This window comes from Diaporthe citri, assembly GCF_014595645.1.
Source record: "Diaporthe citri strain NFHF-8-4 chromosome Unknown scaffold_3, whole genome shotgun sequence".
NCBI classification, from domain to species: Eukaryota; Fungi; Ascomycota; class Sordariomycetes; order Diaporthales; family Diaporthaceae; genus Diaporthe; species Diaporthe citri.
In genome coordinates, this window is record NW_025064848.1 from 4,346,443 (window position 1) to 4,368,241 (window position 21,799).

Below are 21,799 nucleotides of genomic sequence, written 5' to 3' on the forward strand. Positions count from 1 at the left end.
TGGACCCCTTGACCTCCTCCTGACCTGTCAACTCCCTACCTTGTCTGCAGCCCCCCACTCCCCTCTGAACGAGCCTGGCAGGAAACCGTTTCTGGAGTTGAGACCCTGAGAAGCAGCTTCCAAAATGGCGATGAGTGAGTTATAGGCACCCTCTCATGTGTGTCCATATTTTCCATCTGCTAACTGAATGTTTCCAGACCTGGACTTGTCGAATGGTACAGACCAAATCGAAGATCCTCTTGGCCAGCAACCCATACTGACATGATGCTGTAGCTGTGGTGACGAAGGACGAGCAAGGCAGGCCGTTTATCGTTGTCCGAGAGTGCGTTAGACCCTCCTGAAGCTCCCTGCGTACCGGCACACCGACTAACTTGCTGCGTGCAGCCAAGGCAAGAAGAAGAGGCAGTTCGGCAACGAAGCCGTCAAGTCGCATATCCTCGCCGCACGAACGGTCGCAAACATCGTCAAGAGCTCCCTCGGACCTCGTGGCCTCGACAAGATCCTAATCTCCCCCGATGGAGACATCACAGTCACAAACGACGGTGCTACCATCCTTCAGCAGATGGAAATCACGAACCACGTCGCCAAGCTGCTCGTCGAACTTTCCAAATCACAAGATGACGAGATAGGAGATGGCACCACCGGTGTTGTTGTCCTGGCTGGTGCTCTGCTTGAGCAGGCTGCCGAGCTGATCGACAAGGGAATCCACCCCATCCGGATCGCGGACGGCTACGACCAGGCCTGTGACATAGCAGTGTCCGAGCTTGACAAGATCGCCGACACCATCGACTTCAGCAAGGACCAGACCGAGAACCTCTTCAAGGTTGCAAGGACAAGTTTGGGCAGCAAGATCGTTTCCAAGGCACATGACCAGTTTGCAAAGATCGCCGTTGACGCCATCATGTCTGTCGCCGACCTCGAGCGAAAAGACGTCGACTTCGAGCTGATCAAGGTGGACGGCAAGGTGGGCGGGTCGCTGGAGGACACGCTTCTGGTCAAGGGAGTCGTCGTCGACAAGGACTTCTCCCACCCACAGATGCCCTCCGAGGTCCGCGACGCCAAGATCGCCATCCTGACGTGCGCATTCGAGCCCCCAAAGCCCAAGACCAAGCACAAGCTGGACATTACGACGGTGGAGGAGTTCAAGAAGCTACAAAACTACGAGCGGGAGAAATTCATCGAGATGATTCAACAGATCAAGGACACCGGCGCGAACCTGGCGATATGCCAGTGGGGTTTCGACGACGAGGCAAACCACTTGCTCCTGCAGAACGAACTCCCTGCTGTGCGATGGGTTGGTGGCCCAGAGATCGAGCTTATTGCCATTGCGACGAACGGCAGAATAGTACCCAGGTTTGAGGACTTGAAGGCCGAAAAGCTGGGCCAGGCTGGTATCGTGCGGGAGATGTCCTTCGGTACCACGAGGGAGAAAATGCTCGTTATCGAGGAGTGTGCCAACACAAGAGCCGTCACAGTGTTCGTGCGTGGCAGCAACAAGATGGTAAGAGTCTCAATTTCCACCATGTATCCTCAGAATAGCGAAACTGACTTTCACCACTTATAGATCATCGACGAAGCCAAACGCTCCCTCCATGATGCTCTCTGTGTAGTCCGCAACCTTGTCCGCGACAACCGCGTCGTCTACGGCGGTGGCGCCGCTGAGATCGCCTGCTCGCTGGCCGTTGAGGACGCAGCCGTCAAGACGCCCGGCCTGGAGCAGTACGCCATGCGCGCCTTCTCCGAGGCCCTCGACTCGGTGCCCATGGCCCTGGCCGAGAACAGCGGCCTGAACCCGATCGCCACCCTGGCCGAGATCAAGTCGCAGCAGGTCAAGGCCGGCGGCGACCGCGGCAGGCTCGGCGTCGACTGCATGCAGAGGGGCAGCAACAACATGAAGGACGCCTTCGTCATCGACCCGCTCATCAGTAAGAAGCAGCAGCTCATGCTCGCCACCCAGCTTTGCAGGATGGTGCTCAAGGTGAACAACGTCATTGTCAGCGGGAGCGGGGAGGATGACTTCTAAATGGGGCAAGATGCAGAAATGAAGAGCGGCTGTGGATAAAATGCATGTGGGTGGCTGGCAATTGTACAGGGCAGGCGCCTGCGTGTGGGTAAAACGAGGACACATCAATAGATGATTGGCGTGGGTCTATAGATACCAAAACTGCAAAGCCGAAAAACCTCGTCACCTCTGGTGAACTTTCTCGTCCCCAAGTCCTGTCCCATTTATAGTTATATAAGTGATGCGGCCGTATCCTACGGGATGACCAAAGCCTTTACCTGTCGCATATAAGGTATGAACTAGAGAAAGACAAACCAAACCCTCAGCACGAAACTCCCGCCATTCATTCATTGCTCGCTCGTGTAAAATATGACGTGCTCTCATCTGTATCTGAAGAACCCGGTATTTTGGCTTGCTCAAACAAATATACGGGATATAGTGGGGCATGAAGACGTTATATTTTACACACAAGAGAAAGATCCCGCACGTCCGTCTGTCCATCTTGCCCGCCTACCCGCCTCTCTATCTCAAGCAAACCCGAAACCTTGGGCGTTCTCCAATGCCATGCTCAGCCTTTCCTTCAGAACCTCCCTGTCCCGATACTCGGGCAGCAGGAGGGTGCCGTAGCACGTGTACGCCGTGGGTAGGTGCCCGTCGTGCCCATCCTCCTCGCCGTTCTTCTGCACCACAAATTGGATGTTCTTTATCCCTCCGACCGGAACTCTGTCGCTCGCAGTGACGAACTCCAGCAGCTTGCGCTTCATCTGGTCGTCATATTCCCTGACGATCTTCCAGAAGTCTTTGATCGTTCTCGAGGAGGAGGAGTAGCCAACGTACCGCGCGGCGCGGCGCAGCTCGCTGACCTCGATTTCTTGCTGACCCTCGACGAGGTTCTGCAGGAGCTCTGGGCTGAGGAGGGTGAGCGACTTTGGGTGGAGGACGGAGCGAAAGCCCTTGGCGAACGCCTCGTATTGCGGTCGGACCGAGACGTCCGTCATGTAGCGGATATAATCGGAAACATACGCGTTGCGGTTGGCATCAGTGACCAACGGAGCATCCTCGGGGTTCTCGCAAGATAATGTCCAGTGTGGCTGCTGGTTTCCAGTGCTGCTTGAGGGAGGAAATTGAGGCCATTCGTGGTCGGGAGGGGGTTGTGATCCAGGGGAAATGGAGTGCATCTCCCTCGAGACATGCTCGTTGAGCATGTTGACGGAGAACTCATAGGTGACGGCGAAGATGTCCTCAACGGTGCCGTTTGACTCATCCCATTCCAGAAGCTCGGTCAGACTGCTCGCTATCTGTGGCCATCCATCGTTGATGTGATGGATATCTGTGACAGGCTCGCCGAGGAGCTTGCGGTAAAGGGCCTTTGGGAAGCTGACGGGCAAGGTTAGGCCATTGTACACGGCAAGACCTACAAGGACGCCCACTAGTTCAAACTTCCAATCAGGCTCTGTCGACCCGGGCTGAAACCATGCCATCCTGTTCCGTTCATCAATAGTGAACGCGCCGTAGTCAGGGTTCAGAGCCTCGGCTATAGCAAGGCGGAAGAATTCTTGCTGGACTCCACCAGAGTCGAAACCTTCCTCCCCCGTGTCCTCACCCAGATGTACTTTCAGTGGCCTGAGTAGCTCTCTCTCCTCGCGGCGCCAGAGCTGGTCAAAGGCATCTCGCAGTACTGTTTTTCGGCCAATATCCAGGATCAGGTATCTCGACCTTGCCGTGCGCAGAAGATCTTGCAGCACGGTCTTGTGGTGCCGGTTCACAATCAACGTTGCCTGCTCAAAGAGACGGTCCAGTCGATTTTGCAGCGAGGCCGCTTCCTCGTAGACGTGACTCATTCTTGAGAAGTTGATGGCACGGAAGTAGGACACCAGGGTGTCCGGGTTAAACATGTGGGGGTGGTCCAGGAGGTGACCCCTTTGTTTGGTGGATGTGAAAGACAACCATGCGACAGGCATATCAACATTGTCAAGCCTCTCCGCAAAGTAATCAGCAAGAAGCTGCTTGTGGGTGATCCGGAGCGCCTGGCTTTTCTTGTCTGCAACGTTTGTCAGCCAAATATATTCCTGACGTGAGATTCCACTTCGACTCGTAAACTCACGTATGGCGTCTGTCAATGCAAGAGCACCACCAAACGGGCCATCTCCTGGAACTTCTGGGCTCCCATCCCATTCATAGAACATGACCGCACGAGCCCAGTCAAGTAGCAGGGTGGACATGCGGGTCTCGTGGAGACCTTCCTCATTGCTCACGCTGAGGGCGTCGAGTTGCGTGAAGAGAGGTGCCAGAACATCGGGCTCCTCCTCGCTGGCGTCACCAAAAGCAGTTTCTTGGCTCAGCATGTCATTAAAGTACCTGCGCGCTGTGATGGCCGACAAGAGCCTCCTTGCCAGTCTCATTGCTAGTTCGTGAGAAAAGGCGTCATCGTATTGCAAGCAGAGTTCCGCAGGTTGGCTACCGCTCGCTGCCAGACTGAGCCCTTGTGATCGTAACCGCGACATTTCCGTGAGTTGACTTTTCTCAAACACCACCGGCGCAGCGGCAATCAAGGCATGGAGACATATGGACATCAGTCTTCCTGCCTCGGCATTCGACAAGGACATTTCCTGCTTCGGGAAGAGCCTGGCAGTGGGTGACCGCAGGGATTGGACGGACTTTGGAGGTGCAAAGAGGTGTGCCGCCGATAACCAGAGGCAGTGGTAGACGAGTGTAGGCGCAACTCTCGTCATCCGCAGCATGCAATACCAGAGCGCCTGGGAGTCGATGAGCTCGCCTTTGTGTGTGAATGAGTGAATGAGAGCGTGAGGGTCGCTGAGCGTGTAGAAGAGGCTCTGCTCGATGAACAGCTTCCACTCCTTCTTGAGATCCATGGGATAAGATCTCCTGGATCTGTGTCTTCTTTTCAATTTTCCCTCTCGCTTCGCTGTTGTGGCTGCGAGTGATTTAGACACTTCTGCTGGCTCTAACAGATGTTGCTCGCGAGTGCCGTCATCTTGCAGCACATCGCAGACGAAGTCAACTACGTCGACGTTCAAACGCGAAATAGCCTGCGGGAGGAACGAGTCGTACGTAAGCTCTGCATCGCCATCAGGGGCGGCCATGGAGCAGTCGCTGGCTGAGGTCTCGGAGGGGGTGCTTTGATGGTCCGATTCTGGGACAGCCGCCCCTCGTTGCCCCAGGCCCTCGTTGGTTCGCATTGTGTTAGGCTTGCTCCTATCCTCCGAGGGCGCAGGCGAGGACTCCTCTATGCGAGTCCTCGCCAAGTAATCTGCTGAGACTGCTTGAGGCGGGGGCCGGGACAAATTAGAGGTCGCGTTCTTGACAGACCTGCTGTTCTTCTCCGCTTGGAACCCTGGTAGGCGTGGCGACTTGAGGCCATTAACCATCTCATCGGAGACCAGCTCAGGAGGGTATGTGTCTAGTGAAAGTTTTCGTTTCGGCTTGGTGGCTGAGTTGGTGCGTACCCTGGCATTCGAATTGCGGCGCACACTTCCAGGCCTTCGAGTAGACATCGATCCGTTCCCGGTCACAAGTGGGTCGTTCTCTTTCTCGCGTTGTGCAGCTTCAGCCTTGCCATTCAGCGATCTGGCTTCGGCGGCTGTCTCCTCGGCAATGGAGAAGTCATTGGCCTCATGCTCTCTAGGTGACGTGGGTGACGAATCCTGACGAGAATCTGGTCGAGGAGAGGACTTCCTCCGACGAGGTTTCGTGGTCCTAAAGTCCTCCTCACGGTGGTCCTTCTCCAAGTCACAGGCTGTTTCATGCATGTCGTCGAGCGCGTTGGGGGTCAACCACTCCAGCATTTTGAAAGCCACAGTACCGAACATGTTTGCTGCAAATGACCGGTAGTCCTTGCCCGTGTGCCTCTCGGTGACCTCGAATTTGGCACCTTCATAAGCGCTTGGTGTCTCTTGGGGCGACGAGGGTGTATTCTTGTCCTTCCCAGTGTTCAAATCTCTAGAAGTCGAATGTACCTGAACCTTGGCTTTTACGCGAACTTGCCGGCTCTTGGATGAACCGTCCTTCTCGGTTGTAGTGCGGCCCTTCCCGGGCGGCCGTGGCCTCTCCTCGCTGTGCTGAAGGCTGGGTTTGCGGTAGAAGACGAGGGTGTCGAGGGCAGCGGGCGGCATCTTGGGGCTCCTGAGAGCTGGGCACAGGGCATTCTCCGAGTTGTCCTGGCTAGCCATGTAGACAGCCAGGACCCTTGCGCTCGTGACATTGTACCGCCGTATCGGTATGCGTCCTACGCTCCGTTTCCGAAAGGAGAAGCAAGTCGGGGTGCTGCAATAGTTGGAGCCACAGCCGTCTCGCAGTTGGACGATGAACTTCTCCACCAGCTGCTGGAAGCCATGTCGGCGACTGGCCTGGTGTATGGCATAGACCCTTCGCGGGTTTTGTATGTCTTCGACCAACTCCTTCAGCTCGGGCGGCGCATCCCAGGGCAGACGAGCAAAAGGAGCGGTCTCCCAGAGCCCAGCCAGGAGATCTGTTTCGACATCGTGATGGACGTGATTGGGGGCGGGCCCAGCATCAAGCGGCCGAGTTGCGTCTCGCGTCATGACATAAGGGACGGCAGGCAGGGCCTCGAGGGCGGGAGGTCTGCCTTGATACGGCTGACAGGTCGGGATCGGTCGGGCGATGGAGCGGAGTCGAGCGATTCCTTGATGGTTGAGTGTCGGGAAACAGTACTAGATGAAGGAGTTCGGAGGGGTATCACGGAGGGACAGCGAGCTGAGAGACGCAGTGGTTCGGAGAATTAAGAGGCGGCGGCAATGGCAAGTGGTCCAGGAGACACATGCAAAAGTGGCGCAAAGGTGGACCGTGAACCAGAGAGCATCAGCACCAGTCAAGCCTGTCGGGCTGCCAACAAAGACAGAGGAGAGATAACACGAGGAGCAGATCAGAGTTGGGTGTACGCAGGCTGTGCTCGTGATGATTCTCGAGTCGAGGCTGGCGAAGACCAGCAAGTCCAGGGCATAGCAGGCAGGATGGACAAGGATAAGAGTTGTCTTTTCCGATCCTGGGGGAATGGGCATCGAGGGTGCAGGGCATCACTTGCAAATAGACAGAAGGCAGGGCTGTCAGGAGCCAGGGGCCCCTCGCCGGTTGTTCTCTGCTTACTGCGCCCGCATTTGCACCCAAGTACTTGAGGCAGGTAGTCCACCTCGTCCGCACCCAGTTCCCGTTCCGGTTACCCCAGGCGCGACTAGGGCGGCAAGGCCAGGGGGTTGGGAAGGCGGCCAATCTTGAAACGGTCGATGGTCGTACAAGTAACTGTGCAGCCAACCTGCGTTGTACACTCCACACAGACTACCTACAATAGCAAGGCCTCAATTAGATGGAAACAACTTGCACATGCCGTCGTGGTGTCGCCATCTCGTGGCCCAAATCTTATCTTGTATCAATTCTTGTGGTCTCTGCTCGATAGGCTCTCGATCTGGGGTGACTACTGTTGCCAAGAGACGGCAACTCGAACTCTACTCTGTGAGCGATGAGCGACGAGCGACGAGGCCGTTGGAGGTCCGTCCGTCCGTTCTCACACACCCGGCCGCCCAGCCCAGGTGCCCCATGCCCCTGAGGGGTCTCTCGGCCTCTTCCCCCGGGTTGACGTAGACGCCCCTTATCGCTCGCTTATCAAAGGCCATGGAAGTGCCCCACCGAAAAATGAGCCCTGACCGCCAGGCCTGCTAAGGCTGGCTTGGTTCGAGTCAACTGAGAAATCATCGCCACTAGGAACGGAGGATGTTCAAGGCCTCGCTTTACTAATCCGAAATTGTCTCTTGACGCCGGCGTGCCGAGCAAACCCAAGCAAACCCCTTCTGTCACTGTGCATTTGCCCCCGTCAAGGTGACAACGCAAGTAAAGCAACTGCAAATTTTCGGCACTCTGCCTCTGCCTTGTGGTTCAGGGAATCGCTCGTCGACGTCTGTCATAGACAACCCCGCCATCCACAGTCAGACACACATCCGCACGCGCACACTTCATACTGAAATACAACGACCACAGTCGTTCAAGATGGCGACCGTTACCGGCAATCGTGCGGCTCCTCCGGCGCATGATATATCGGCGTCCCATCCATACACCTGCAATACCTGCCAGGTAGCTTTCCGCAACAGCGACCTGCAGAAGGGCCACATGAGGAATGACTGGCAGTAAGTCTTGACAGCCACCACCGTCGGTGCCAGTTCTTGTCGCGGAGCCTATCTGACCGTGGTTTTCTTGTCTCTAGCCGGTATAACCTCAAGCGCCGCGTTGCGACCCTTCCGCCCATCTCCTCCGAGGTCTTTACGGAGAAGGTTCTCCAGGCCCGAGCTTCCACCACCGCAGAGGCCGAACGCGCTGGTTTCCAGACAGAATGCGGCCTCTGCCACAAGACGTACTTTAGTGAGAACTCCTATCAGAACCACATCGGGAGCCAGAAGCACAAGGCAAAGGCCGCGGCTCAGCTGAGGAAGGGCCGCAACGGCGTCGCTGCCGATGATGCCAGCTCCATGATCAGCTCCACCTTCTCCTTGGGAGAGCCCGTCGCATCCAACACCTCAGAGGTCGACTCCGATGCCGAGGAGGAGTTCAATCACATTGTCGAGGGCATGAGGAAGACCGGTATAGCAGAGCAGAAACGCCCCTCGCCCGTCAAGCGACCATCCAACCCTCAAATCTCGGCAAGGACCCAGCGTCCTGAAGACCACCCAGTCTCAGAGGCATCCAGCGAACAGCAGTCTGCGACACCGACCCCATCCAAGGCCCCTGATGGAGTGCAAGCAACACTAACCCTCAAGCACTGCCTGTTTTGCAATCACGAGTCTCCCGACGTGCCCTTGAACGTCAGCCACATGGAAAAGACTCACGGCATGTTCATCCCTGAAAAGCAATATCTGGTTGATATCAAGGGTTTGTTGCGATCCTTGCAAGAGCGCATACAGGAGTACCACGAATGTCTGGTCTGTGGCAAGGCCAAGGCAAACGCGTATGCTGCGCAAACCCATATGCGTGATACTGGCCACTGCAAGATCCCCTACACTACCGAGGATGAACAGCTCGAGATTGGAGAGTTCTATGATTTCCGCAGCACTTACTCGGACGATGAGATGGACGATGACGAGTCAGACGATGAGGAATCGCCTCAAGCCGGTGGCGTAAAGCTCGGCAGTAAGCGGGCGGCGGTCACCACGAATGAGGACGGTGAGGAGATCGAAGAAGCTGAGGATGCAGGTTGGGAGACGGATTCTTCAGCTTCATCACTCGACTCTGCCGACCTCACTGCTGTCCCTGCAGAAAATCACTACCACCAATACGAGCGCTTGGAAAAACATGCCCACCACTCTCGCAGCGACTCGAGACCTCATCGCCAGAGAGATGGCTGGCATTCGCATTCGCACAAGCCCACTCGAGCAGTCTTCTACGACGAGTATGAACTTCATCTCCCAAGTGGCAGGGCCGTTGGCCATAGGTCTCTGAACAAGTACTACCGCCAGAACCTGCGAGAGCGACCGTTCCTCGAGGGTCATCAGCAGCACCAGCTGGCTCTGGAGGACGGCGACCCGGATGCCATGGATGTCGATGGCGAGGAGGGCACCAACGGCCAGCAGATTGTCCTTAGCGGGCGCGTTCGTGACCAGAGGAGGCAGCTTGTCGGCCGTGGCGCCGAAGGTGGCGGTGGCATGGTGGGTGTCTCGGACAAGAAGAAGAAGGAGGTGGGCAAGGCGGCACAGCGAAGCCGCAAGGTGGAGCATGCCCACCAGAGGAGGAACGAGTGGTCGGTCAACAAGCAGGCGAACCACCAGAAGCACTACCACTACAGTATTTTGTAGATTGATTGTTGGCATTCGCGGTGGAGTGGGCTTGGGGAAACGGGGGCTGTGCTCCTGGCCCGCGACTTGATATATTTCGCATTTGTTAGGACAGCATGACAAATTGCACCAGTTCAAGCTTTGCACTTGGCTTTCTAGAGCACATACTGTCATGGCAATTTGCGCTTTTGAAAACCTGGCTCTTCAATAAAAAAAATTGGTTCGTATGAGCGGCTTTCAGCCGCCTGGACCCCCCAGCCACGACGGGACGAAATGTCATTGGTGTCATTCATGTAATGATCCCGGTCACAGAACAACGTGATCATCCCCATGCAAGCATTTAGCTCATGTTTACTTGGGCTTCCTTGATTATAGCACATTGTCCAGTAATGCTGCTGATCCTCGTCCTCAACGTTCTTGTCCTTCTTCTTGCTGCAGCCGCCGTATACCATGTCACACTGCCGTTCTGCCTGTCTCAAGCGGCCACAGTGGTAGCACAAGCCAGCTTTCGGCCCAAACACCAGCCTTCTTCATGGGCGGCTTCGGCCACACTGTGTTTTTTTTTAAATCAACTATTTATTAATCTATCTGCTATTTGCTTAGCTTTTTAATTATTCCTTAGCCTTAAGCTGGTATATAAATTTATATATAACTTAATATATTTATTTATACTTTATTAATAAAGGAATTTTAAACCTCTTTTTTTACCCTTTATTTTTAATTTTTAAAGTATTTTTTAAATTACTTATAATATAATATAATATTACTTTTTTATATTACTTATTTTATTATAAATATTAAGATAATCCTTATATTAAAATAATTATAAAAATATAATGTAATAATGAAAAATAATTAATTTATAATTAAGTTTGCTTAAAAAAGAAAGGAAAAGGAAGAATTATTAAAAAAGTAAATTAAAATAGTTTTAAAAGCTAGTTAAATAAATAAAAATAAGTTAATTAAACAAGCTTAAAAGGCCTTTGCATATAATTAACGTTATAACTTTAATATTAAATATTATTTATTATAATATATTATGATTTAAGCTTTGCTTATTGTGATTACTTAGCGGGCTTTAGCCTTATAAGAATAGGCTTTAGCGTAAGTATAAATGGGGAGCAAATCTCTTCCTTTACATTTTAAATATAAACCTTATTTAAGCACTTTATAGCAAATAACCTAAGGTTAGCTTATAATATATATTTAAAGTCTTTTTATATTATAAATTTATAATATAATTATATAAAACTTAGTATAATAAGACTTAAAAAGAATAATAACAGCCCGTTAAGCCCTTTCCTATCTTAAAAACCTTTTATCTTAAAAATACTTAGCAACTTAGCTAATAAAGATAAGGGTTAAGTTTATAATAAATAGGGAAGTAATTAATATTAAAGAAGCTTAATTTTTTTTATATATTTAATTAATTAAGAACTTTTTATAATTAATTTTTATTTTATATTAATTTTATAAAACTATTTAAAAAATAATTAAAAAGCTTTTTAAAGAAGATTTACCTTATATTTAAGGATTTCTTTAAATAAAAGCGTGCCAGGCTTAGCTTAATTACATTATAATAATATTATAAAAAGGGAATAATAAAATCTTTTACTTAATTTAATTAATTAACTTATATAGTAAAAACTTAAAATTAATTAAATAAATATAAAATATTATTAATAATTAATAGCTTAATCTTTATAATAAAAGCTTAGCTTAATTATAAAAAATAGCTAAATATATTTAAGGCTTTTTACTTTACTTTATAATAATATAAGGGTATTTTTAATATTATAATAAGGAAGGATAATACTTAATCTTAAAATTATGAAATAATAAATATTAATATTATAATAGTTTTAATAAGCAAAGTTAAGTATTTTATATATAACTAATTTAATTATTATAAATATAATTATTTTAATTATTATAAGGAAATAAGGGTGTAGCTTTTATTAATTAAGCTTGGTAAGGGAAAGGAGTTTATTTAAGAGGGCGTAAAATTTTTTTTATAAAGTAAGGCTTAAAACTTATTAGCTTAATGCTAACTTAAGTTTAAAATAAATTAGCTATATGTTAATTAATTTAATGCTATAAAATGCTTAAAATCTAGGAATTTCCTATTAATAAAGTAAATTGCTTATAATTAAGCGTTAATTAATTATAAATTATATAATAAATTTATAATCTTAAAGTTTTAAATAAAGGAGCTTATATAAAAGGCTTAAATTAAAGGATTATAAAAATGCCGTTAATTTAGCCGCTAACTTATACTTAAATAATTATTTTTTATTAGCTTATTTTAACTAGCATATTAAATTATAAGATTAATTATAAAAAATAAGTTAAGCCTTTAATATATTTAAAAGGCGTTAAGATATAATTAAATAGCTAGGTAATGGGTAATATTTAATTTATAATTAAATTATAATGTTCTTTATTTTTATTATATAGTTACCTTTTAAAGCTTATTATAAGGATTTAAAAAAGAAAGATATATTATAATTTAAGCTTTGCTTATTATAATTAATTAATAGGCTTTAACCTTATAAAAATAGGCTTTAATATAAATATAAATAAGGAGCGGATCTCTTCCTTTATACTTTAAATATAAACCTTATTTAAGCACCTTATAATAAATAACCTAGGGTTAGCTTATAATATAATAACTTATTTAATAAAGGTTTTCTTAAAAGCTTATAATATATATTAATATAAATAAAAAGAAAATAAGTTTTTAATAAAAATTATATTTATGAAACTTATTTTAAATTATATTATAAAATTAATTGCTTAACTTATTATAATAAATTAATTTTATATTACTTATATAATAATTTATAATATTATTAAAAGCGGTTTTTTTAATTTTTTTTATATAAGTATTAAAGAATTATTATTTTTAATTATAAATTATAATCATATTATTAATTATATTTATTAAATTATAATTATTTTATTAAGTTATTTTTAATTAATTTAATTATATTTTTTATTATTTATTTATTTATTTATAATTATTACTTTAATTTTTATAAAAATTTTAATCTTTTTAAATTAAAATTTATAGCTTTTAAATATAATAATTAATATATTAATTTTTTAAATATTAAGAAATATTTATAAAAGTATTATTTATATAAAATTACTTTTATTTTAAAAGAAATTTATTTATTATAATTAATATTTCTTTTTATAATTATTTTATATTATTTATATTAGCTTAATATATTAATATAATAAAAAGCAATTATTTTTTAAATAATAATTATATATATTAAGTTAAGTTATTTTAATAAAAGGATTATTTTTAAAGAATTTTAATAATAAATTAAATAATTATCTTTAAATAACTTTATATAAAAGGGAAAAGTTATAATTATTTTACGTTTAAAATAAAGATAAATCTTATATATATATTATATAAATATATAATTTTGTTTTTAATTTATATATATATATATATATATATTTCTTAAATAATATATATTTAATTTCTTTATATTAATTTAATTATAATAATTAAATATAAATTATAATAAAGTTATAACTTATATTTATTTAATTAATATAGTTTATTAATAAGTAATAAATATTAATAAATAATGAATTTTCGCAACTTTATTTAACTTTAATTAATATTAATATTACTTTAAGGCTAATAAATAAATAAAGAATTAACATTAATTAATATTAATTATTTTTAATTCCTTATCTTTAATTAATTTAATTAATTTAAAGAGTTTAAAGGTAATTATATTAAAGTTTAAAGTAATTAACTTTTAATAAAAAGATTTTATTTTAATATTAATTATATCTTAATTTTTTATATTAATCTTGCTTTAATCCATTTACTTAAATATTTAATATATTAAAAATTAATAATTATTAATATATTTTATATCTAAAAAAAATAAAATTCTTTTAATTATTTAAGTAATTTAAAAATTTAAAAAAGATTATATAAAACCTTTATTTATAACTTAAGTTATTAAAATCTTTTATAGTTTTAAAATTATATTTCATTATAAGATAAATTAATAATACTTTTATAAAGAATTATATATTAATATATATAAACTTAATTAAATTAAAAAATAAATATTTATTTAATATATTATTAAGTAAAATGCTTAAAACTTTCCTTTATAATTCTTTAATATAAAAAATATAATTAACCTTTTATTAATATTATATAATATTAAACTTATTAATAAGCATTAAATTTAATGCTTTATAAATTTATAACTTATCCTTAAAATTAAGTTTAATTATTTTTATAATTATTAAAAAGCCTTTTATAAAAATTTAAAGATTATTAAAAATTAATTTAAGCTGCTTTATAATATAATAGTTAAATATAAGATTATAAATAATAATCTTTATAATTTTAATAAAACTAACTTTATAATAAGCATAGTTATTATATTAATAATAATTATATATATTAATAAATATAAAAAGGTTAAATTAATTTAACTTAGTAATTAAAAATAAGTTATAATTATTAAATATATTAATATAAAGAATTAATATATCTTATTATTTATAATTATTTAAAGCGCTTATTACCTTATAAGCTAAGCTATAAAGTTAAGTTTCTTAAATAATTAAGTTATTAAATAATGCAAACCGGATCTTTCCGTTATATTAAAAGGGAAAGGGATCCATTGGTTGCCCAAGGGATTCTTTTGCAGGCTTATTAGGGGCCTAATAGGGGCTTGCCACGTTAGGCTTTAGGAGGTATTGCATTAAATGCCTCTCGCAAGATAACTAAGATATTATCCGCAATAGGCTATATAGAATGCCTTTTAAGGGGTTGCCCTTTATAGCTTGCATTTTATTAAAAGCCTCCTTATAGCTAAGTTTTTTTATATTAAATTAACTTATTTAACACGGCTGGGAATTAAACTTAGCGCTCCTACATTGTTAATATAATGCAGAATTAATTATACGCATAAGTTTTTAGGTATGGTTTCACTTCTTTTAATATAAACGGTTAGTTATAGTTATTATTTAATGTAAATTGGATTTTTCCGTTGCGTTAAAAGGGAGAGGGACCTATTGGTTGCGCAAGGGATTTTTTTGCAAGCTTATTAAGGGCTTAATAAAGGCCTATCATGCTAGGCTTTAAGGGGTATTGCATTATTAAACTTACTTTAAATAAATAAATAAATAATGAGATTAATTAAAAATAAATTTAGCATTTTAATAAATATATTAAGTAATAAATAAAAAATATATATTAAATAATTATAAAAATTATATATTAATTAAGTTTAATTAATATTTTAAGAATAATAATATTATTTTTACTAATATATTATTATATTTATTTTATTTACTTTAATTATTAAATATTATATTATACTTATCTTTAATATATATATATAATAATTAAATTAACTTTTTTATTTAAGCATTTATTAATTATATTATTAAGTTTAAGTTTTTTCTTATATTTATAATAACTTATAATAAGATTTTTACAAAGGATAATATTAAGTTGGCATTTAAAAGAGCTAGAAGTTTACCTTAAGACTTAAATTTTATTATTTTTAAGCTTAATATATGCTTATAAACTTTTATATAATCCCTTCTTATCTTTCCCTAGCATTAAAAGTATTAAATACCGTTTAATGCTTAATAAACTATTAAGCAATTAAGCTTTATTAAAGATAAAATCTTTATTTATTAATAAAGCTCCCTTATATTAATTATAAAGGCTATTAATTAAATAATAAAGGGTATATAAATAATAATATATAAACTTATTATTTTAAAGGATTAATAATAATAATAATAATATTTTATTTATATAAAGCTATAATATATATATATATATATATATATATATATATATATATATATAAAGCTTGCTAATTAGCATGCAGTCCCTTTATAAATTTATTTATATTGAAAAAACCATGCCTTAAAGCTAAATAAAAACTAATATGCCTTTTAATTCCTTTAATTAAGAGCTCCTTTTTTTTAACCTTTCTTAAGATCTATAAAGCCTTTCTTTATTCCTTTTTCTTAATAATCCTTTCTTTTAATCTTAATTTTAATAAGGGCCGCTTTTTATAAGCAAATCTCTTATAATTACTTAATAAGGGGTTATTACTTTCTTATTAGGGGCCGTGGTTATTTTAATGCGGGGTTGCAAAGCTACTTTTATTAATATAAGGCTTTTAATAAAGTTAATTAAGGCTTATAATAAGGCTTATTTATTAATTAATTTAAAGGCTTCTTGCAAGGGGGCTGTATTATAAAGTGCATTTTAAGGCGCCGCTAGCTTAAGGTTTTAGGGGCTTAGGGTTTTCTTTAAGTACCTATTTTTATTGGCTTTAATAGGGTTTTTAAGGCTTTAAGCATAAGCCCCTTTTAGCTAAGGGGATTGCAAATAGGTAGGCCGCAATTCACTATAGCATAGTTAAGGGGAAAATTCCTAAAAAAGGTTTTAACGGCCACGGCAAGGTTTAAACCTATGCTTTCTATGGAGAGAAGCCAGATGCATAACTAGTGCGCCACGCGGCCTTTTAAAGGATTAAGTTTATACTTTTAATAATATTAATATAATACTTATTAAACGTTAAAAAGCTAAAAGAAATTTAAATATAGCTTAAAAAAGCACTTATTATTAAGGAATCTTAAGCTTTTATTTAAGAAAAATAAAAGAAAAAGCGGCTAGTTAATAAAATAAATAATAATGCTAAAAAGGCAGTCCGCAATAAATTAATTAATAATAATATAATAATTATAATAAAACTAAGCATAATATAAAAACTTATAAAAAAGATAAAGAAACATTTAATTAATTAAATTTTAATTACATTATAATAAATCTAGCTTAATTAATATTAAATAATATAAATATATTTATTTTAATAATTAATAATAAACCGCATTTTAATAATATAATTAATATTATTTAATATAAAATATAAGTTTTTTATTATATATTATTTATTTTAAATTTATATTATATTTATTATATAAATATATTATTTTTATATATATTATTTTTATATTAATAATTATATATATATATATATGCTTTAAAATATATATATATATATATATATGCTTTAAAATTATACTTTTTTTAAATTATTAAGTTAATAAAGTAATATTTAAATATTATAAATGCTTAAGTTTTTTAAATACTTTAATTACTTAATTTATATACTTATAAATTATATAATTATAAATATTTTAAAACTTTAAAATATTTAATTATTATATTTTATTTAATAAAAAGTTTAAGTTATAATTATTAACTTAATTATTATTATTATTAAAATTATTATTTAATTTATTTTTCTTTTATAAGTTATAATTAATTTTATAAAAAATATAATAATTATTTTATTAAGTAATTTCTTTTTAATTATTTTCTTTCCTTTTAATAACTCTTAATATTATAATTTAAGCTTTGTTTATTATAATTAATTAACAAGCTTTAGCCTTATAAAAATAAACTTTAATATAAGTATAAATAAAAAGCAAACTTTTTTCTTTATACCTTAAATATAAACCTTATTTAAGCACTTTTTATAAACAACCTTAAGCCAGCCTATAATACTTAATTATTATTTATTAAAGCTTATAATAACGTTAATTATATGCTTAACTTTACTTAAAGCTATAATAATAATTATTAATATTATTAATGTTTTAATAATAATATTATTTTATATTAATATTATATTTAATTAAATAATATAAAGGGGTATTTTTATTAATATATTTAATAACCTTATTAAGGAAGGATTTATTAAAAAAGGGCTGTTAAAAAGGAGGAACTTATTAATAAGGTTATTGAAAAGCTTTTTAATAAGGAAGTTAATAAGGAAGAATTAATTAAAGAAGAGTTTATTAAGGAGGAATATTAAGATTATTAATATTATTAGCATTGCTTATTAACTTATGCTTTAACTTAAATATTAATTAATATTATTAATAAATAACGTTTTTATATTATATGCTTATAGCTTTTATAAATAATGCTTAAATGTTATGGGTTGGCCTTAAGCATTTGCTGGAAGGTATTTAAAAGGAGTTATAAATTGCAATATTTAAGAAATAAGTTAGGCCTTAAAAGAGCCTAACTCTGGATTTATCTTTTAAGTATATACCTTATTATATAAGAAAGTTAAATATAATATAGGCTTAGCATAAATATATATTATAACTTAAGTAATAGCCTAAGCCCATTATATAGCCCCCTTTTTATTTTTATATTATATATAATAAGAATTAAATCCAAGGCTCTTATAATCTTATGCTAATTATATATTTACCCTTACTATATACCTATCTTAAAGCTATATTTATTTACTTTAAGAATAATAATTATTCATTCCATTCCTATATTAACTATATTTATATATTATATTTAATATAATATAATATAAAGTACATATTATATATATTATAAGCTATTATAATATAATAATATTATTATTATATATATAATTCTTTATTAATATATTATAATTATATATAAGCTATGCATATTGCTAGCCTTAAGCTATAATGCATTTTTATTAATATATTAATATTGCTTATTATAGCTATTATCTTTGCATTATATTTATTATTATTACTTAAGATAACTTCCTTATAATTATATTCTTTTTTATAATTCCTTTTTCTTAATATTATATTATTATTATAATATACTTATTATATATATTATTTTATTATTTTTATATAATTTTTTTATTATCCTTATAATTATTTCTTTATTTATATTAATTACTCCTTAACTTTATTTTATTTTTAGCTAAAAAGCCTTTCTTAGCATAATTAATATTTATATAATCCCTTAATCTTTTTGCAATTTAATCCTTTAGCCATTCTTTTTTATATTTATTATACTTTCTTTATAGCTACTTTTTTTTATTAAAAAGTTATTACCTTAATGCATTAATACCCTCTTAATTCCTTAATAATTCCTTAATATACCCTTCTTTATTTATATTATACTTATTAAATACCCTTTTCTTAGTTTATTAATACCCTTTTAATCCTTTAATATCCTTTTTAATACTTATTTTCTTTTTATTATATAAAAAGAAAAATAAAAAATAGCTTTTATTATAAATTTTAATAATTAGCATAGCAGCTTTAATGCAATTATTATTAATAATAATATTAATAATAAGCCGCCTTATTGCCTTAATAATATAATCCTTAAAATTACTTTATTTCTTCCTTAATATAAGTTTATTATAATTATTAATTAAGTATAAGGATATTATATTATAAAATTATATTAAGTGCTTAGCAATTTTAATAATAAAAATTAGCAACTTGCTAAGTAACTATCCTTTCCTTATAAATTATATATTATAACTTTTTATAAAATTAATAAGCTATTTATTTATATTCTTAATAATTATAATGCATTTTATATTAATTACCATTATTATAAGCATAAGTATATTTAATATATATATATATTTATTAATTTATTATTATTATAAAATATATAATATTATTTAAAGAAAGTAATTATTATTAATAATAGCTATATTCTTATTCCTAAATAAGTTAAGTTCGCTACCCTTACTTATAATAATATAATTATATTTACCTTAGCCTTTAACTATATTATTATTAATTTCTATAAGGCTATAAATATTATGTTAATAAAGCCGCCCCTTATTATTCTTATTATTTAAGCAATTATACTTATTCTTATAATATAGCTTTAATTAATGCTCTTATTAACCCTATTAAGAATATACTCTTAATTTTATTATAGCTTATTAATATATTCTTATTTTCTATTAATATTAACATAATTATATATTATATTAATAATATTAATATTAATAATTATTAATTAACTTGCTTTGCTTAAGGAATAATAAATATCTTTATAATTCTTAATAATAATTAAAGAGCTAAGGCTAATTATTATGCTAATAATATATATACTTTTAATATAAATACCCTCTTTATTTCTTTCTTATATTTATATTAACCCAGCCTTAAGCATACTTTAATATATTTAAAAATTATTATTATAAAAAGTTTAATATAATAATTAACGCCTTAAATACTCTTGCTAATTAAGTTTTTAACATTAAGCAGCATAACTATAATTTAAGTTATTATTATACTTATAATAAGTTTAAAAAAAAAGCAAAAAGATAAAAAAGAAAACTTTAAAAACTTACCCTCCTTTAATTATAATGCCCTATATTATAAATATTAATTAACCTAACTTATTATTATAACTATAATAAGTTTAAGTAATTAAAAGCTTTATTTTTAAATAAAAAATTTATAAATTTAATTCTTATTATTATTAAATTATTATAACCTTATTGCTAATTCTTATAATTTTTAATTTTATAATTAAATATTTTTAATATACTTATTTAAATAAATAATGATAAAGAAATTTTAAAAAGATAATATACTTAATATAATTCTGCTTTATAAGAAATTAACTATATAGCTTAATTTTCTTTTAGCTTAATATATTACTTAATTTTTATAAAAAGGGGATTTAATTTATTTATTAAGTAAGTATATAATAAGTTTTAATTAATTAAAAGCATTTATATATAAATAAAGTTATAAGTTTAAATCTTATTATTATTATACCCTGCTTAAATATAATAAATACTTAAGGTTTACCTTATAACTTTATTTAAATAGCTTATAATAATATAATAAAATCTTATTTATCTTTATTTTATTCTTACTTATAATCCTTATTACCTTATATTATATCTTTAAATAAGCTTATTAAGCTTAATATAAGCTTACTTTATAATTACCTTAAATAAGTAATTCCTTATAAATAATAATATCCCCTTATTATATCTTAAATAAGTTAAGGGCTATTAATCTTTATAAGTTTTTAAAGGATTTTTATATTAATATATTTTAACCTTTTTATTTAATATAAATTTATTTTTTTAAAGAATTTATTTTATAAATACTTTAGCATATTTTTAATTATTAAAATTTCCTTTATAAAGTACTTTTTATTTTAACCTTTATTTACTTTATTTAAAATTAATATAATACTTAATTAAGTATTTATAAATATTTAAGTAAATAATAAATTCTTTATAATATACTTAATTTAATTAATATTAAAAGTAAAATAAACTTAATATAATATATTTAAAATAATTATTTAAAATATAAAAATATTTATTATAATATATTTTTAATATAGCTAATTAAGCTTTTTTATTAATTAAGTAATTTAAAAATACCTTAAAAATAATTATACTTAATTATTAATATAAAACCTTTCCGCCATTTAATAATATTTATTAATTACCCGCTTTTATTACTATTAAATAAAAATAATAATAGCTTAAGTAATATTTATTTTAATTTAAAAATAGTTTAAAAATATAGCCGCTTAATCCTTAAAATTAGTTATAAACGCCATTATATTTAAGAGGCTTAAAACCGCCTATATATTAAACTTATTTATTAATTAATTTAAGCTTTAGCTAATTATTATTAAATCCTTATTATTTAACGTTATTTAATAAATTAAGAAGTAATTAGCTTAATTATCTTTTAAAAAAATAATAATATTATATAAATACTTTTATACTTCTTAATTTATTTACTTTATGCTATTATTTATTTTAAAATAATATGCTATAAATAAAAGGCATTTTATACTTACTTAAATATATAAAAAAGCTTAAAATACCCTTATTTAATTAAAGTCTTAATTAATAATAATGAATATAAAGAACTTATAATAACGTTATTATTAAATAATAAAGCATTATATATAATCTTTTATAATTATAAAGTATATTTTTTTTAAGAAAACTTATTTTAAAAGGTAATTTATAATAATTATTAAGTAATGTAGGTTGCCTTTATAAGCTAGTAAATTTATTATAAAGTTAATAAATATTTAAAATTAATAGCAATTTAAAAAAGAAATAAAGTAAAATAAGCCTTGCTATAATTATTAATTAAGCTAAGTTTAATAATATATATT

The 21,799-nt window shown here is 34.8% G+C and overlaps 3 protein-coding genes across 3 annotated transcripts; 2 read left to right on the forward strand and 1 right to left on the reverse strand.

The window, feature by feature from the left end:
* Positions 1-124: 124 nt before the first annotated feature.
* Positions 125-2,023, forward strand: INS49_008778 (uncharacterized protein; the record flags this gene model as incomplete). Its single annotated transcript, XM_043169517.1, has 5 exons — positions 125-134; positions 198-215; positions 274-322; positions 385-1,501; positions 1,565-2,023. 5 exons carry the CDS (start codon positions 125-127, stop codon positions 2,021-2,023), a joined length of 1,653 nt encoding a protein of 550 aa, XP_043027197.1.
* A 506-nt stretch (positions 2,024-2,529) lies between these two features.
* On the reverse strand, positions 2,530-6,564 carry INS49_008779 (uncharacterized protein; the record flags this gene model as incomplete). The annotated part of the gene is made up of 2 exons (XM_043169518.1): positions 2,530-4,043; positions 4,107-6,564. The coding sequence occupies 2 exons, from the start codon at positions 6,562-6,564 to the stop codon at positions 2,530-2,532; spliced, it is 3,972 nt and encodes a 1,323-aa protein (XP_043027198.1).
* A 1,456-nt stretch (positions 6,565-8,020) lies between these two features.
* INS49_008780 (uncharacterized protein) lies at positions 8,021-9,816 on the forward strand (the record flags this gene model as incomplete). The annotated part of the gene is made up of 2 exons (XM_043169519.1): positions 8,021-8,157; positions 8,235-9,816. 2 exons carry the CDS (start codon positions 8,021-8,023, stop codon positions 9,814-9,816), a joined length of 1,719 nt encoding a protein of 572 aa, XP_043027199.1.
* Between the last annotated feature and the right edge of the window lie 11,983 nt (positions 9,817-21,799).